We start from the raw sequence: 18,329 nt of genomic DNA on the forward strand, positions 1-18,329 counted from the left end.
GGAAAAAACACAGTTTAATGGTGCCTTCTGTGTTACCAGGAGCTAGGGGGACTTTAGAGCCCATTAACATTTTGCTTCTGTGTATCCAAAACAGATTGTCGCTGCTATACTTGCTATTGCAGGGATAGTTATGATGACTTACGCAGATGGATTCCACAGTCATTCAGTTATTGGAATAGCACTTGTTGTGGGATCTGCGTCAACATCAGCTCTTTACAAGGTAAGTATAGTAATAGGCTTAAGTTTAATTAGTCTACAGGTCTGAATTTTGGGTATACAGCCAAATATTGCATGACCAAATGTGTCCAAGTTCTGTTTTCAGTTCAGTTCATCCTCTAAAGAGTCATGTTTTCACAGAGCTGCTACAGAATTAAAATTTCACACAGAGGTAGTTGAATCAAGTTGTTATCCCTATGGAAACTAGTGTAGGCTTTCACAGCCGGTATCTGTTGGACAGTGTTGGGCTTCAGGATGTACTGACTGTGTCCTAAACAACAGACTTCTTGATATTTCACCAGCAATGTAGACTGGCTGGCTATATAGATTACCTTGTCTTTAAAGATGACAGCCATAGTTGTTGGCAAAACTTCAGGAAATCTGTTGTTTAATACCATGGTCACTAAACCTTCAGGCTCAACACTACTCAATCTATGAAAACGGTTTAAGGAAAAATTGTTCACACTGTATGTAAAAAAACAAAAAGCAGCAACTGTGTAAAGGAAGAGATCCTGGAGCTGCTGAGGGACCAGATTCTTCATCACTTCCAGTTCCAAACTCAGAAAAGAACTTAGAAGTTGGTTAGGGAAATCTGCTTACAAGCTGCTGGTTTATAACACAATACATAATAATAGGATTAGAAAAATCTATTTCTGTTGCTAATATGAAGGAAAAGGAAAGTGAATATATAAAAGAAGATTGTCTTACTGATTTTTACAACAAAATGGAAATGCTTCACTTTGGGAGCAGGAAAAGGACAATAGATCATAAGGAATGGATAAGGAAAAGGCTTTTAATTTCTGTTCCCCATTCATCCACTATAGCTAAAAGTTCAAAATTAATCCAAAATTATGGAGTGTTGGTATTATTTGTAAGCATGTGTGAGTAGCACAACTATGCTTTTATACAAGAAGAAACATAGATTGGATGAAGTTTGACTAGGGGAACACAATTTCCTTCTACCAAGAGTATTCCAGCACCTCTTCTTGGGCTTCAGTCTCAGTATATAACTCTACCATTAACTCATGGACATTGATGTTCAGAAGAAATGCTTAGCTGGAAATTTTGCAGATTATTGTCTATGTCATTTGGACACATTTTGCAGTCATGCTTTCATGAGTTTCTTTACCATAAGGAACAAAAATTGTGCACTGCCAACCTGCAACATTTCTGTGTGTGTGTGTGTGTGTGTGTGTGTGTGTGTGTGTGAAAGCTTCCATGGGTCCGGGTTATTTACGGGAGCACCTTTTGCCGGCGTTAACTTCCCATTGCCCTGTGTGCTCCCACAGAGAGGGCCTCCTCAGGGTGCTGTCGGTCAGGGAATGTCGACTGGCGGCCCCCAGGGGGAGAGCATTCTCTGTGGGCGCGCCTGCCCTTTGGAATCAGCTTCCAGTTGAGCTCCGGATGGCTCCCGACCTTCGCTCGTTTCGCCGCGACCTGAAGACTTGGCTATTTGAACTTGCCAACCTGGACTGAGGGACTGGGATTTTAGATTTTAAATTTTAAAAAAAAATTTAAATTTTAGAATGTTTTTTTGTTTAGGGCTATTCGATTTAATTCTATTTTAATTTTTATACATTATGTGTTATTTATTTTATTTTTATTTTTATTTATTTTAATTCCATTTATATTACTTAAGGAGGCATTAGCCCACTGCTCCACCAAGGCTCTTATAGTTTATAGTTTTAATTGCCCTGTACACCGCCCCGAGTCCCTTCGGAGAGGGGCGGTATATAAATCTAAAAAAAAATAAAAAAATAAAAAATAAAATAAATATCTTTAAACAACCTTTCCCATGTTTCCCAGAAACTTGGACAAGAATTGTAGTATTTGTAAAACAACAATAGTTGAAGAGATTAAGTTACAGAAGACTGATTTAAATAATAGCATCACAGCTCCTTCCATAATGGGCTTGAAGGAGATTACATGAAAAAAAATGACTTAAGAATTTAACATAGACGTTTCTGTGCTTCCAAGAACTGTTTAATGAGAATTTAATTTCTTACCAGACATTGCAATGGAAATGTCTGCCACCAACTGGTGATCTAAATATGTTCTCTGAAATCCTTTTCTTCAATTGAAAGGCATGGTTTCTTTTCATTGTTCTTTGCCATTGCCTGTCTTCGTTTGGTGAAATGAAACAGTATTGGTGAGATGACTCAAAAATAAAGACTTCAAGCACATGGCTAGCCAATATGAGAAGCATAACATATAAATACAGCATTCAGATTTGCTATATATTTGAACATATGTATGTTATGTAGAACAGCATATAAATCTGTTGTTTTATGGTATTTGCTTGTGAGATAACCAAAATAAAGCAAAGATTTAAAAAGTAAGGTTAAAGTATGAAATTATTTGGCCATACAAAGCTGGTTCTTGTAAGTGTGTATATGTAAAAACAGAAATCAGCTTTTACATTAATATTTTATAAATGAAACTTGTTATAGCTTTTTTATATTCTGAAATACATCATCTGGGAAGTACATGGAAGCAGTAAATAGTTCCATGCAACAGCATTTTGTTAGCACATCAGTAACCCAAAGTAAAAAAAATGAACCTCTACTGTTTATTATAACAATTTGTAGCCATTTTGCTTACTATTCATAAGAGCTGGAAAGAAAACAGAAATAACGGAGTGATCAAAGGATGCCATCAGAATAGGAATCATTTCAGGAAGAACTGTGCAAGCATTAAGTTTTGTATTATATGTGCACGTCTGAATGGGAGTATGAATGGACTGAAGTAGCATACAGTAAATCCAAATAATATTTGCCACCTAGCAATGGGGTGTACAGCTAAATATTGGTAAAAGTTGTTCAATGACATTTATTAGGTGATCTGTCCAAAAGGTGAGGTGGGATTTATTTCAGTCAAATGAGCTGCTTTGGAAGTAAAGTGGAATTAATCTTCTAACTAAAAGGCAGTTTGTTATTCCATAAATCTAAAAAGTGATTTTTAGACATAATTACAAAGCTATATGGGAAAACATCTACTTTAGAAGTAAATGCACAATTAGTATTCATTATTAAACATGAATAAAATCCAAATTACATTATATCATTGAGGTTACATGGAAATCAAAGTGAAGAAATATATTTATTCTTCTCACTGAAAGCAGTAATAATTAGAGGTAAATTTGCTCCTAATTCATTAACTCATGAGACTCTTGCTGATATATAAATTTCTTCATTAAAACATTATTAAATTTGTACCTTTTAAGATTTCACATGTAATTAAAATTAAATTTGCAGAACATATATTTGTAACAGTAGCTGGTAGATGTGTCCCACCCTTACCATAAAATTTGTTGAGAAAGTTATGGTTTTACTGCTTGTATTAAATAGCAAAGCTTGAGAACAAAACTAAAACTAACTTGTTTATCAGTTCACATTATTTAAAAATGCTGTATTACAAAAAAAGGCTATGAAATGGTTGTTAGTTTCTGAGGGATAGAATAAGTAACCTTTATATTTACTACTGACTAAGAAACTGTACAAAAATCAATATTACAAGGCTGGAATGCACTTCTGTTCAATATTGCACTCATTTATAGGAATTTACCTAGCAATTTTAGCCACTTTTTATGTCTACTACTATGAAATTAAAATATAAACTGCAGGTTTTTTTTCTGGTGAACATTTCTAGCCAATCTTCAAGTTCAGTGCTGGGCAAACAGTTTAGCATGAAATTGCTTTGCCAAATTTACAAAAGTCTGCAGGAAGTTCTGGAGACAGTACATTCAATGTACTGCATAGCTTCTCTTGAGTTGCTTTCCATCTTTGTTGGAAATGACAGAATAGATCCAGAATGGATTTTAATAGAAGTTGTTTACCTGGAAACGTCTAGCTGTTTCTGAATAACAGTGTAAATAAGATATTCTTTTTTCCCCTAATATACCTGCATTACATAAGTATGTTTTAAATTAGAAATGCACATTAACGTAAGTGTTTATACATGGTAAGAAGTTCTTTAGATTTTGCTTTTCAGATTGTTTTTCTCTCTATGTTACAGGTTTTATTTAAGCTTCTCCTGGGCAGTGCTAAATATGGAGAAGCTGCCTTATTTTTGTCAGTGTTAGCTATTTTCAATGTCCTTTTTGTTACCTGTATTCCTGTCATCCTTTACTTTACCAAAGTTGAATACTGGAGTTCTTTTGATGCCATTCCTTGGGGAAGCATTTGTGGATTTTCACTCCTATTATTGAGTAAGTAAATGTTGCTTAGTTATAATAACGGCATCCATGTAAACAATTATGTTGGATAGTTTAAGAAAAAGAAAGACTGCACATCATGCTTAAAGCCTACTTAATCAATCTAATTTAATGTAATCCTATGCAACCTATTTTTTTGTTTAAAATGATGCCACTATTCCTAAGATATTCACAATGGTTTCTCATTTTACCCAACAGCTATTGAGAAGTATATTGCTTCCAAACCTTAGTGTAATATATAGCCATCATATCTCATTATCATTGTAATTTTATCCTCCATAATTTGACTAACATGATGGTTCAGAACTGACATTTAAAAAACTATTGCCAAGTGTTTTATCTAAAAGAAAAGTAAGAGGTTAACCTGTCATACTGATAGCAATTTGGTGAGCAAAATATATAATAATGAGTACGATAACTTGTATTAATAACTATTATATCCTTTTAAGTGTGCATTTAATAGATTATTTGACATTTAATAGATTATTTGACACTTAATAGATTGTTGGATAGAATTAGCCTTGAGAAAATATAATTGAAGGAAAATATATTAGCACTCTTCAGGCACCTGACAGGTTGTCACATGGAAGAAAGTCAGGACTTCTCCTCATTTGTCCCCAGAATGTAGGACTGGGTCACGGTGGATGCTGAGTCAAAAGACCATTAAAAGGTCGACAGCTCAGCAGTTTGAAACCCAAGGGCGAGCCACGTGATAGAATGAACTCCCATCAATTTGCAAAAGCTCCTGCTCACCTAGTAGTTTGAAAGGATGTGAATGCAAGAAAATAAATAGGTACTACTTTGGTGGGAAAATAACATAGACATGAAAGGAGCACCCTTGGACTTCCCCTGGGCAATGGTGGTGTCACTGACTAATACTTACAACCTGAAAGCGCCTTGGTATGTGCTTTGGACATGAATGTAGTAGTAGGAGATGGAATGGACAAATTGCTGGAAAGAAGATTCTTACTGAATGCTAGGGGGGAAAAATCCTAATAGTAACAATGGTTTGACAGTGGAAGAAATAATCACAACACCTTGTTGGCTACCTTCCGCTGGACAGGCTGAAACTGATATTTGTCAGAATTTTTTAATGTGAATTCTTACATTGAGCAGGGGGTTAGTGTTATCACGGAAGACCTCTTTCAACTCTAGGAATATTTAATTCTAACATCACTTATTAGATAATTTTGATTCCCATCAGCCATGTGCTCTGGTGCAATGACTTACACAGAAACTTTCAATGACAACAGAATGGTCCTCATAATGTATCGGTAACCAAGATGAAAGTAATTCTCTTCTAAAATTATCTATGTTAGTGGCCTTTAAAATTTAAACTCCCATTATTTAATCTTTATGAGTACTGCTTATGTAAAACTATTGTGTAATTCCTCAATATTCTTCTATTTGTATAAAAGAATAAGTGCAGCAACAAGGTAAGTATGCATTATGGGTACATCATAAAATAGACAAATTAGCCAATTAAAGACCATTTTCACTATAAATACATGCAGTTTGAATGCTTTCTGAAGTAAATTTAATTTGGGAAGGGAGAATGTGCAGGTCTGAATAAAATAAGACCAATCCTGCAGTACGTATCTGGCACTGGGTCCAGATATGTCCCTCAGCATGTGATACACAGTAGTTTCAGAACTCCTGTATTTTCATCTTTATGTACAAAGGTTCATATCAATCTAAATGTGGCTGCTAAAAATAAACTGGTTAAATCTGTAAAAAAAAGCACTTAGTAGCAAAATAATTCTAAAATGAAAAATATTATTTCTTATTTCAGCATTCAATATTATATTAAATTTTGGGATTGCTATTACATATCCTACCTTGATATCTCTTGGGATTGTACTAAGTGTACCTGTAAATGCTAGTAAGTATACTTTTTCATTAAGAAATGACATATAAATCAGGATGTACATGTTTTATATGTAAAGTAGAATACACTGTATTTAATTAACCAGAGTTTATTTTAGCAAACGCTTACTCCTTTTAATTTCATAGCATTAGCCTTTCATGGCACTAACCATTATACTAAACATTTAATTTGTCAAACATATTTATTTCGAGATTTGCAGTTTTTCTCTCGATACGGTATCAAATCTTAGAGCATCACCCATTTGTTTCAGAGGACAAACAACAGGAAAATCCCTTAATGGGTTGTTCTCATGCGGAGTTTGGAGAGTGGTGATTTGAAGTAGTAATTTCCTACTTCATAATGTCAAAATATTCATGTTTTGTTTATGAATCAAATGTTAGTAAAAGAATTTATCTTCTTTTCCTTTAGTGTGTGTCTGGCCAGTTCCCATTGGGTGATTCTAGTTGCAAAATCCTTCCCCTGGTGACATCTAGGTGTGCTGCTGGACAGTTGTGTTACATCTAGCTCCCTAGGAAGCTGCCTACATCATGACAACCACCTCCATTGTGGCAATTTTCGGAAGCACAAATTAGATTTTATTCAAGTCCATATACTTTTGTGTGATCTTGCACAGTGCTTGATCTCATCCAAAATGTGTGTTTGATAATCTTAAGAGCATTTTAAAGAACATTAGAACATTACTCTAAAAAATAATTAGCACTCTGCATAGAAATCAATTTGTTTGGAAAGGTCATGTTTCTGAAGCATGGATTTCCTGCTGCTACTATAAAGGAAGAGCCATACTTGTTAGTTTTTTAAAATTTGCTCAGAGACTACTAATCACTCGATTACTCAATTTTCCATCTTAAACGTTGTTGGTAACCGTTGCAATAATGGCATGATTACCAGTCACATCCACTAGCAATTTCCAGAAGCTGCCAGATAATGAATTAGATTGGGAGTTATGGCAAGTTCCTACTCAGAGATCTTACTCACAACAAACAACAGTCCCCACCAATGTCCCTCTTTTATGTAGAAGAAGAGTTGGTGGACAACCATCTTAGAGCAATGATAAATCTTATCTGTAAGCTGCCCAGGCCCATCTTATAGGGGAAATGGGCAGCATAAAAAAAAATGAAAAAAAATCTTTTTGACAATCTTCAAAACATTATTTGCCATTATCTGCAAAATAAAGACTCTTTGATGCAAGGTAAAGCTAGCCCAGAACTAACCCAAATGGAATGCAGAACTTCACCTGGCAACTATCATAGACCATTCAAAGAAGTGAAGTCAAAAACCTCAGTGAGTTGATAAAATGCCCAATTCCACTAGTAATGTTCAGTTTTATATGACTTGGCTACATTTATGGGCTCTTGGTTTGTGAGAATGAAATCCAAATATTTTGCTATTGTACATGTATTACCTAGATGTGTTTTATTCTATCTATAATGTTATCTGTTCAATATTTTATGCAGTTGTTGATCACTACTCGAGTGATATTGTCTTCAACAGTGTCCGTGTAATTGCCATTGTCATAATTGGCTTGGGCTTCCTCCTGCTGCTTCTACCAGAGGAGTGGGATGAGTGGTTAATAAAACTCCTTACCCGCCTCAAAGTGCGAAAGAAGGAAGAAATTCCAGAGGGAAATGGAGACATTGTTTCAGGATTGCAGAATAAAAGTAGAAGAACGCGCCCCTCCATGTCATCTTTCACACATTAATATTATTTTATGAACAGTCCTTAATATTGTATACTTTAAACCATAGCTTTTTCCTTGCAAAGCACATACGTTCAATACAGTAAATATACACAGATGTACAGTTTTGATACTAATAAGAGTCCATGTTTCAGCATCACTAAATTGCTTGCACTGTTTTACATTCAACCTTTCACTTGGGAGAACTCTCTAAAACATGAAACTCTTTTTAAATGAATGTAATGTCTAATGATCTTTGCATATATGATTTTATTGATAAACCGCGAGATGGAGGGCATACATTTTGAACATTATGTACTGAATAATACATTGCACACTGTGATTTATGCGTGTGTGCATGCACACACACAAACATATATACATATATATATATATATATATATAAATACAAACACATATATAATGAGAAACAAGTATTATGCTTATGTCATAAGCTTATTTTTTATGAGAGCTGCACATGAAACATTTGCAAATGAACCAAAATAAGCTATTTTGGGAGGAAGAAGGGGTGGGAGGGTGGGAGAATGTTTTGTGAAGATAAGTGCACTTGGTGCCAGATTAAAAGAAAGTAAAAATGTTAAGGTTTGCACTAAAGCATATGGGAGAAACTATCAAGAGTACTTAAGTACCATCGCCCAGGCATTACTCTTGAAAACCCTCTAACGTGAATGGGAACAGTGCAAGAGTACAGGATACAGGTGTGTTGTTTTTGCACACATACACTGTCTGCCTCAGGGGAGCTTGTGCAAAGAAAGTTCTCAGGGGGAACAAATTTAAGTGTGCATGATTGCAGTTTGTGCTTAATATCATGCAAAGGAAAATACAGTGCCTTCTACAGAATTCTAGTCCATTGTCTGTATAGAAATAGGAAACTCTGTAAGTTGCTTGTATTGATTTTTCAACATGAAGAATGTGTTCCATAGATACAGTGCTTTTGAAATTCACAAAGAAATCAAGGAGTGCCTACTTCAAGCTGCTGATTACTAGGACTGCAGACTATTTGAGGACTACTATATCTTCTGTTGCGGCCAGATTTACTTCCCACTTGCACAGATCTGGACATGCTCCTGACCTGCATTTCTGTGAGGAGAGAATCAAGCCGTATATCTAAGAACCATGCTTAAAAACTAACGACAAAGCTTGCAGCTGTTTGGAAAAATAACGTGTACAATATTTGAAAATATAAGTGAATTGCATTTGCTTTTATCCATTGATATTTTTTTAAGGATATCAAGATACATACATCAATCCTAACATTTTTTACAAAACTTGTAAGCACCAAGCTGTTTACTTGTACAATTTGGTTTGCCATTGGATTTCTATCTGTGATAGATGATGTGGTATGTGCAAAGAAATAGGCAATGGTGATAGTTTACTCTTTTTGAAGTTTACATTGCTGCATTCAAAATGGAAAACATTATTTTTTAAATGTTGCCATAACCCAATAGTGCTTGTTGTCTCCTTGGCATTTTGGGGTCAAATGGAGGTGGCACTCACTTCTAAACTTTTTACTGAATCAATTTCAGATTCAATTATCCGCTTGACAAAATGAATAAAAACTACTACAACTTCATATAAAGTCAATGGCTTATGCTTGCATTTCTGTTTTATAGTGAGTTACATTAGTTTTGCTAAAAAAAATTGCATAAAAATGCGTAATAAAAAGTGGAAAAACAAGTACTAAGACTGTCAAAGGTTTTCTCTGGGTTATAGTGATTTTCTTCTTATCCTGCTTAAAGCAACGTTTTAAATATAGTTTTGGGTTTTTTAAAAAAAAGTTGTGTTAGAACTGGAGATCAGCACGTCTATGTCTAGTGATTTTGACAAAAATCTCAAAGCAATTTGATGCTATTGCAGCTTAGTGTCATCTACCTCAAACGTTTCTATGCTTGAAATTTTCGTATTGTTACTTTCCCATTAATAGGTATCAAATACTTTATTATTCCTGCTTGGATCAGAATATGAGGAATCCCTGTACGTGTCAGAATCCATTTATATCACATTTCATAATTGTATAGGTAGAACAACGTGCTATTTCTGGGGATTCTGCCATCTCTCCGAGGGGGGGGGGAGAGGATGGTTACTAAAGCGATTTTCAAACAACAGGGGATGTTTTAACTGGGGGAGGGAGGGGGACAGACAGGTCTGGATTGTATCTTCATTTACAACTGAAAAGGAAAGCAATAACCATAAAACCAAGGAGAGTTCCCTTTCCCATGGAAGGACCTGACACCTAGCAACTGATGAGAGCCTGACCAAATGGATGAGGGGAGGGGCTGAAATGGGAATGTTTTATATAGGATTGAAATGTAACTTTGTCAGATTCCGTCTTGTATTCCCACAATCGATTCCATCCTAGTAAACATTTTCCTTTTTGGACTAAACTTGCATCCAAGAGTTCTTATTTCCTAAGATGTGGATTGAGGTGGGTCCTGACAGTAGACGGAATCTGCTTTAAGAGTCAACCTGGAAGGGAAAACCTTACCGGGGGACTTTGCAACAAATACAATGTCTGGCGACGAAGCAAGAGAGGAGGGAAGCCCCATGGAGGGGGAGTCTTCCCCCCAAATGGAATCCCAGAGACGATGGGAAGCTGAAGCAGCATATTCCCCCGGGGAAGAAGCGGTGGAGCAGTACGACCGAAAACCCCAGTGGTCAATGGGCGTTGGAAGGAAAAGTGAGTGGGAAAAGGCTTCGGGAGAAACGACCCTGAGGCGTAGTAACCACCAACCGGAATGGAGGCAAGAGATGGAGAGTTCCCTGCACGCCAGCGAGGAGGAGCGGATCCTGGAAAAGGCCATTGATCTGATGAAAGCAACCCTGAGTTCACTGAGGGAGGAGAGAGCTGAGAATCGCAACCGAGGCAGCGCCTGGGGACGCAACTGGAAAGGTAACGGAGGGGATCCAACACCTGAAACCCTGGGGCCGTCCAATGGAACAGGAATTGCTGCCTCAGCAGTACCCCCCCCAGAACCACAGATGGGGACCAGGATGAGGAGCAATACCGGCCACGGCGCAGACAATGCTCCAGCCAAAGACTCCCGCCCCTGGAAGTCAAATTCAAGGGGGAGCCATCACGACTGGGATTTTTCCTAACCCAAGTCCTCAGCTACATGGAAGAGTACGGACGGGACATCCCCAGTGACAAAACACGCATCCGAATTGTGCAATCTGCCTTGGACGGGACGGCTGCAGACTGGGTGGTGAACTTGCATGACTCCAACGCCCCAGAACTCAACGACTTCAACCGATTCATGTCATCTTTGAGGTGGCGGTTCGAGGATCCTTTGGCTGACCGTAAGGCCCGGGAGAGAATCAAAACGGTGAGGCAGGGCAGGCGAGCAGTGGCTGATTATACCCAAGAATTCCGAGCCATTGCCAGCAAGCTGAGCTGGCCAGAAGACATCCTCCTTAGCCACTTCAAAGACGGTCTGAACTACGACCTGTATGACGCTTGCCTGCCTCGAGGAGACCCACCCCACCTCGACGACTGGTACATCCTGGCGGAGGAAGTGGAAATAGACCTACTGAAGAGACACCGCAGAGGAAAACCATGGGGCCGCCTGCCACCCGAGCAAACACGCGAGGGGGAAAAACCACCAGCCACAGCCAAAAAATCAACAGGTTGCTTCAACTGCGGGAGAGAGGGCCACCGTGCTGCAGAATGTCGTTCAAAAGCCCCCCCACGAAAACCAGAGGCATCCTCCAAGAAGCCGGGGAAGCCCCAAGGCAACACAAAAGAATCTTCCATGAAGGGGACAGAGGCTGTAGAGTCCACAATTCCTGCCAGGAACTGGGACTGGACTCCGGCCTGCACCGCAGGGACGGTGGACAACTCGGAAGACAGCTCAGAGGGAGAACCATTGGTAAGTGGACCCCTTCCACCCATACTTAAGACAGTGACTATATTAGCTTCCCCTATGCCTGAAGCAGCCAAAATAAAAGCTCTGATAGACTCTGGGTGCATCCGCTGCCTTATCAGCCCAACATTGGTGGAGAGATTGAGCATCCCAGTGAGGAGGCTAAAACAACCAATCTCTTTTAGTCAATTAGATGGGACAATAGCAGGGGGAGGACCAGCCACTCTAGCCACTTTACCAATCCACCTATCACTGGGGCCCCATGAGGAGGACATAACGTTTATAGTGGCCCCAGGCATGGAATGCCCAATGATCCTAGGACTGGAATGGCTGAAGAAATGGAACCCCGGGATAAACTGGAGGACAGCAGAACTCAATTTCCCAAAGGGGGGGCAGAAGAACCTAGACCCCAAAAGCACCCCCCCAACCCAGAGGGAGGAGACAGCAGCAGTGGGGAAAGAGAAGGGATTACCAGAGATACCGGAGGAATACAGGGACCTGGCTGAGGTTTTCAGTGAGGAAAGAGCAGATGAGCTTCCCCCCCCACCGCCCCACAGACTACACCATAGAATTCAAACCTGGGGCAAAACTCCCAAAACCCAGGATGTATGCCATGAGCCCAAGGGAAATGGCAGAAATGGAGAGATTCATAAAGAAAAACTTAGAAAGAGGATTTATTGAGCCTGCCAAACCCAAAGTGGCCGCCCCGGTTCTGTTCAGGGAGAAGAAGGATGGGTCTTTTCGCTTGGTTGTGGATTATAGAAATTTGAACACAATCAGTGAATGTAATCTGTACCCCCTTCCCCTAATGAAGGATATGTTATCCCACCTATCGAAAGGAAAGATTTTTACCAAACTAGACCTGAGGGAAGCATACTACCGTATTAGGATTAAGGAAGGAGACGAATGGAAGACTGCATTCAACTGCCCAATGGGGTGCTATCAATTCAAAGTATTGCCATTCGGACTGCAAGGGGCCCCCGCAGTCTTTATGCAATTAATCAATGACGTGCTGAGAGAGCACCTATATAAGGGGGTCCTGGTTTACCTCAATGACATCCTTATCTTCACAGAAACCAAAGAGGAACATATCAAACTAGTCAGAGCAGTCCTGAAGAAGTTGCGAGCTGCCCACTTATATGCTAAATTATCGAAGTGTGAATTCCATCAGGAAAAAATCGACTACCTGGGATATCGCATATCTCCAGAGGGCATCGAAATGGACCCTGAGAAGGTCAGGGCAGTACTAGAGTGGGCAACCCCCCGCACACGGAAGCAATTGCAAAGTTTCCTGGGGTTTGCAAATTTCTACCGCCAATTCATCCCCGCATTTGGCCAAATAGCCATGCCCCTCACAAATTTGTTGAAAACGAAGGGGGGGTCACCCGTGAAACCCAGCCAGCCTCTGAAATGGTCAATGGAATGTCAAGCAGCATTTGAGAGACTAGAGACTTTTTTCTGCTGAACCTGTCCTAAAACACCCAGATCCCGACAAACCTTTTGTAATACAGGCAGATGCGAGTGATGTAGCGGTAGGAGCCGTACTATTACAAGAAAATGATGGGGGGACATTGCAACCATGCGCATACACATCCAGAAAACTCAAAGAAACAGAACAACGCTGGCCAATATGGGAAAAAGAGGCATTCTCGTTGAGGTGGGCATTACTAACATGGCGCCAATTTTTAGAAGGAAATAAAATACCTTTCCAGGTCTGGACAGACCACAAAAATTTGGAAGCACTAAAAACGCCCAGGAAGCTCTCTCCTAAGCAAGCCCGCTGGTCCCAACATTTTCACCGATTCAATTTCACTCTCAAACACTTACCGGGGGGAAAGAACTTCCTGGCAGATGCATTATCCCGCATGCCCCAATATAATAGCACAAGAGTTACTGACTTTAAACCACTTGTACCGGAACAACAACTGGCAGCACCAGTCACCACCAGGGCACAAGAAAAAATGAAGCCGAAGGTAGATAGCCAAACTGGAATAGAATTCAGGAAGTCTTTGGAAAGTGATGAATGGTTCCAGAAAAATAAACATGTGTGCACAATTAAAGATGGACTGCCGTGGGTGGGGGAGAAGCTATATATACCTGCCACACAGAGAATCAATTTCATGCAACTGTGCCATGATACAAAATCAGCAGGACACTTTGGCTTTGTAAAAACCTTACACTTAACTAAAAGGCAATTTTGGTGGCCATCTATGAAAAAGGACATAGAAAGCTATGTGGGTAGCTGTCAAATTTGCGCGATGGCCAAAAGACTGCAAGGGAAACCGCCAGGTCTGTTACAACCGGTGGCAAACCCCTCAGCCCCATGGAAAGAAATAGCCATGGATTTTATCGTAGAACTGCCAGAAAGTAATGGAAACACCGTAGTCTGGACTGTCACAGATCTGTTCTCTAAGCAAGTACATTTCATACCTTGCCAAAAAATCCCGACTGCAAAAGCATTAGCAAAACTTTTTGTACAGCATATTTACAGATTGCACGGGGTACCACAACGCATCATATCTGACAGAGGGGTGCAATTTACGTCGGCATTTTGGAAAGAATTTTTATCCCTCTTAGGAACCACCCAAGGACTGTCATCTAGTCACCATCCTCAGACAGACGGAGCTTCTGAAAGACTTTAACTCCATGTTAAAGCACCTAAGTTGCTTAAGAGGTTTCATACAGAATATCCAAACAAACCAGGCTAACATTTATATGTTTTCTTTCCCCACAGATGGACTCATCTTTTTTTTGAAAGGAGAGCCGAATGTCAGAATCCATTTATATCACATTTCATAATTGTATAGGTAGAACAACGTGCTATTTCTGGGGATTCTGCCATCTCTCCGAGGGGGGGGGGAGAGGATGGTTACTAAAGCGATTTTCAAACAACAGGGGATGTTTTAACTGGGGGAGGGAGGGGGACAGACAGGTCTGGATTGTATCTTCATTTACAACTGAAAAGGAAAGCAATAACCATAAAACCAAGGAGAGTTCCCTTTCCCATGGAAGGACCTGACACCTAGCAACTGATGAGAGCCTGACCAAATGGATGAGGGGAGGGGCTGAAATGGGAATGTTTTATATAGGATTGAAATGTAACTTTGTCAGATTCCGTCTTGTATTCCCACAATCGATTCCATCCTAGTAAACATTTTCCTTTTTGGACTAAACTTGCATCCAAGAGTTCTTATTTCCTAAGATGTGGATTGAGGTGGGTCCTGACAGTACGCTTAAAATTTGTTTCCTTTATCAGCACCTGTAAGGACAAAAAATAAATGCAAATTATTGGGAATTAAACTTTTCCTTTAAATGAAAAATCCTGGAGAATGTAACTATATGCAGATCAATTTACATATTGAATCTTGAATATCACATTTGATGAGGAGAAAAAAATTGTAGAGTACGTTTCATTCAAGGTTCCTGATTGAGAAATGTGAGAGTAAATAAAGTGATATGTGATTTTAAAGTAAAAATATAATTATTGTATATGAAAGTCATTAATTACTATTAAAAGATCAACTTTTAGAGAAATATAATTTGGATAATTCAAGTACAGATTTTACTTGCTCTGGAGAATTGATGAAATTCATTCTTTACCAATCTCACAAGTAGTTTATATAACAACATATAAATCACTACAACTTTTTTTTCATTTTTAGTCCTTACTTTTAGGGTTTTAGAATCAGGGATATATTAAGGATTTTATATACCAAGCACAATTGAGCCAAAATTAAATATTTAACATCCCATTGATTCTATTGGGAGAAAATTAGACATTTATCTATTTGTTAAATTTATAAATATTTTAAAAGGTTTTCCTCATTGTAATAGAACAGAATGGTGGTAGTATCATTAAAAGGTTTTGTACAACCAAATATTCCAGGAACAAGAATGATTAAAGATATGAGGTCATATTTTTATGACCTATCTACAGATCTGACTTCATCTATGGTAAAATGATAGCAAATAATGGTACTGTAAGTATTTCTTAGATCATCTAGTCCAGGGCTTTTTAACCTTTTCACGTATTGTACCACTTTTAGGATATGGCAACATCTGAGTACCACCAGTCGCCTAGCAAGATGTCAAAAACTTGATGACAAAAAAAAGGAAAAAAGTGATGAAGTACAGGTAGTCCTCGACTTACAACAGTACACTTAGTGACTGTTCAAAGTTACAATGCCACTGAAAAAGTGCCCCCCAACCCACAGCCAAGCAAGACACCTGCCTGCCCGCCTGGCGGCACTCTTCCTCCTGTCCAAGGTTTTCATTGTTGTGAGCATTTCTGTCAAGGATTGGCAGAGGGGGTGGGGTGGGGTGGTTGTTTTTTATTCCCATCTGATGGGTGGTTGCAGCAGGTTTTGGTCACTTCACATGATCCTGGGACACTGTGGCCATCATAAATATGAATCAGTTGCCAAGCATCTGAATGTAAATCACAAGACCCTGGAGATGCTGCAACATTCCAGCTGATCGGCGCTTCTTCTGGGCTCAGCAGAAGCGCCAAGATCAGCGCCAAGCTCCAGCTGGAGCCTGGCACTGATTCTGGCGCTTCCGCTGAGCCCTGACAGCCCTGCAGCTCCAGCCATCTCTCGCTCAGGCTTGGGCTGTGCTGCCACCGGTTCAGCTCATTCCCCTCCCCAGCTACCACTTTTCTAGGATGGTCGCGTACCACCTGCCAGGTGCCAATGTAACACAGGTGGTACCCGTACCACTGGTTGAAAAGCCATGACCTAGTCCAAGCCATTCTTATTACAGGATTCTCAATGCAGAGTACAAATAGCATGCTTAATAAATGGTCATACCTTAAATATTTTCAATAAAACAAAATCTACAATTGGCTCTTGTCCAATGCAGTTTCTTCCAGTAGAACAGATCTCTTTGTAAAGGCATTTCTCCTGTTTTAGCCAAAATAAGCTTTTGTAATTTTCATATATTAGTTCTAATTTTCATATACTAGTTCTAGATCAGCCAACTTTCTTTATCTTGAATAAAAAAGAGCTAGTCGCTACATTACTGACTGGAGCAGATGTTCCTCAGATCTCCCTCCTTTCCATATACATGGTCTCAAAGAAACATCTTTCCCATCATCCATTACTACACAAACCTTTTAGCTGATAATGCCAGAATGAACACAGGTCCTCTAAATGCAAAGCTTACACCCAATTGTTTAGCTACAATCCATTTGCAAAAAGAGAAAATACAATACTACGTAAGTATCTTTGAGATCACAAAAGCTGAAACTTGCAAAAGACTGCAATAGAGTTTCCAGAGTGCTGAAGAACTATAACATTCAGTAATGTCTTTGGATTATTATGTGCACAAATGAGCCATATCATCAGAAATATTCAACAATATTTACAAAAAAAAAAACACATGAAGAAAGAGGACAGTTTGTTCTCACACTACACCCAGTAATCACTTTTTCAGTCCAGGTGATTTAGAAGCTGGGGAGATGACGTACTTAAAAAAAGACCAAAATGCTAAGAGTGGAAGCAATGAATCTGAGATTCAAATTCTCACTTACCAATGAGTTTTACTGGATGACTTGGGACCAGTGATATACTGCTTTCATACAGTCTATACCCAGAGTATATGGGTTCTAAATGAAGATAAAATGGGGAATTTGATTTGTTATGCTGAACACTGGATTCTTAAGGTTTAGAGGAAAGGTATACATGTAATAATATGGTCAGCTGAATAAAAAAAGGTCTCAATGTTTTAGCTCAACACATGACACCTCATCGTAATTCATATAACTCAGCATAAAAATCAGGGCTTTGAAGACTAAGCTGTTTGCAGTATAACTACATGTCTCATACAATAAAGGAAAATTGTATCAAAATGATTAGGCAGATCAACAATAGTACAATCAACACAATGAAAGTAGTAATAATAATGTCATCAAAAGACAACATATCTTCAGGCAGATAGATTCATCTCTACTCAGGTACATTTTTCTTGTTTACATCTTTAGCTGGTATTATTTATTTCGCTTCTGTATGTTTGTTTTTTGGTTTATATCACGTTGCCCAAAATCACGTTGGGCGACGACATAAATTTTAATAAGCTTGAAAAAAATAAGGCTTTATATTTTAAGAAGCAAAATATAAAAAGCACTCCCAGGTTCTCCAATGTCCCTGACAAACCAAATAACATTTCTAACTTCCCAGCCGCTAGCATCTCCCTTCTCTTGATGTTACTTTCTGCCCTCCCCGCTGCACAAAAGGGGTTTGGGGTGGCAAAGTGCGCATGCGTACCATGTAACCCCGCACGCTCCTTCCTCTTCCTCCTTGGGCTCTTTGTATGTCGGTTGAACGACTAACATATCCACTTCCGGTTGTCAGCGACGAACATCCGGGGGAATGTAGCTGCTCCGAAAGTGCGCCAGGTAAGTATCTAGAAGACCTACGAAGGAGATCGTGGAAAAGGCGAGCAGACTGCAGCACCCTT

General features: G+C 39.1%; 1 protein-coding gene across 2 annotated transcripts in view; it reads left to right on the plus strand.

Annotated features, from left to right (window-relative positions):
- Nucleotides 1-8,016, plus strand: part of LOC308659865 (solute carrier family 35 member F3) — a gene marked incomplete at both ends in the record, with an annotated part of 206,359 nt that extends 198,343 nt beyond the window's left edge. For both annotated transcript variants that reach the window (XM_081313900.1, XM_081313901.1), the window contains 4 exons: nt 95-220; nt 4,231-4,423; nt 6,222-6,311; nt 7,772-8,016. In XM_081313900.1, coding sequence (XP_081170026.1) covers nt 95-220; nt 4,231-4,423; nt 6,222-6,311; nt 7,772-8,016 — 654 coding nt within the window. The remainder of the gene's footprint in view (nt 1-94; nt 221-4,230; nt 4,424-6,221; nt 6,312-7,771) is intronic.
- Between the last annotated feature and the right edge of the window lie 10,313 nt (nt 8,017-18,329).

This window comes from Vipera berus (assembly GCF_964194415.1).
Source record: "Vipera berus genome assembly, chromosome: 1".
NCBI classification, from domain to species: Eukaryota; Metazoa; Chordata; class Lepidosauria; order Squamata; family Viperidae; genus Vipera; species Vipera berus.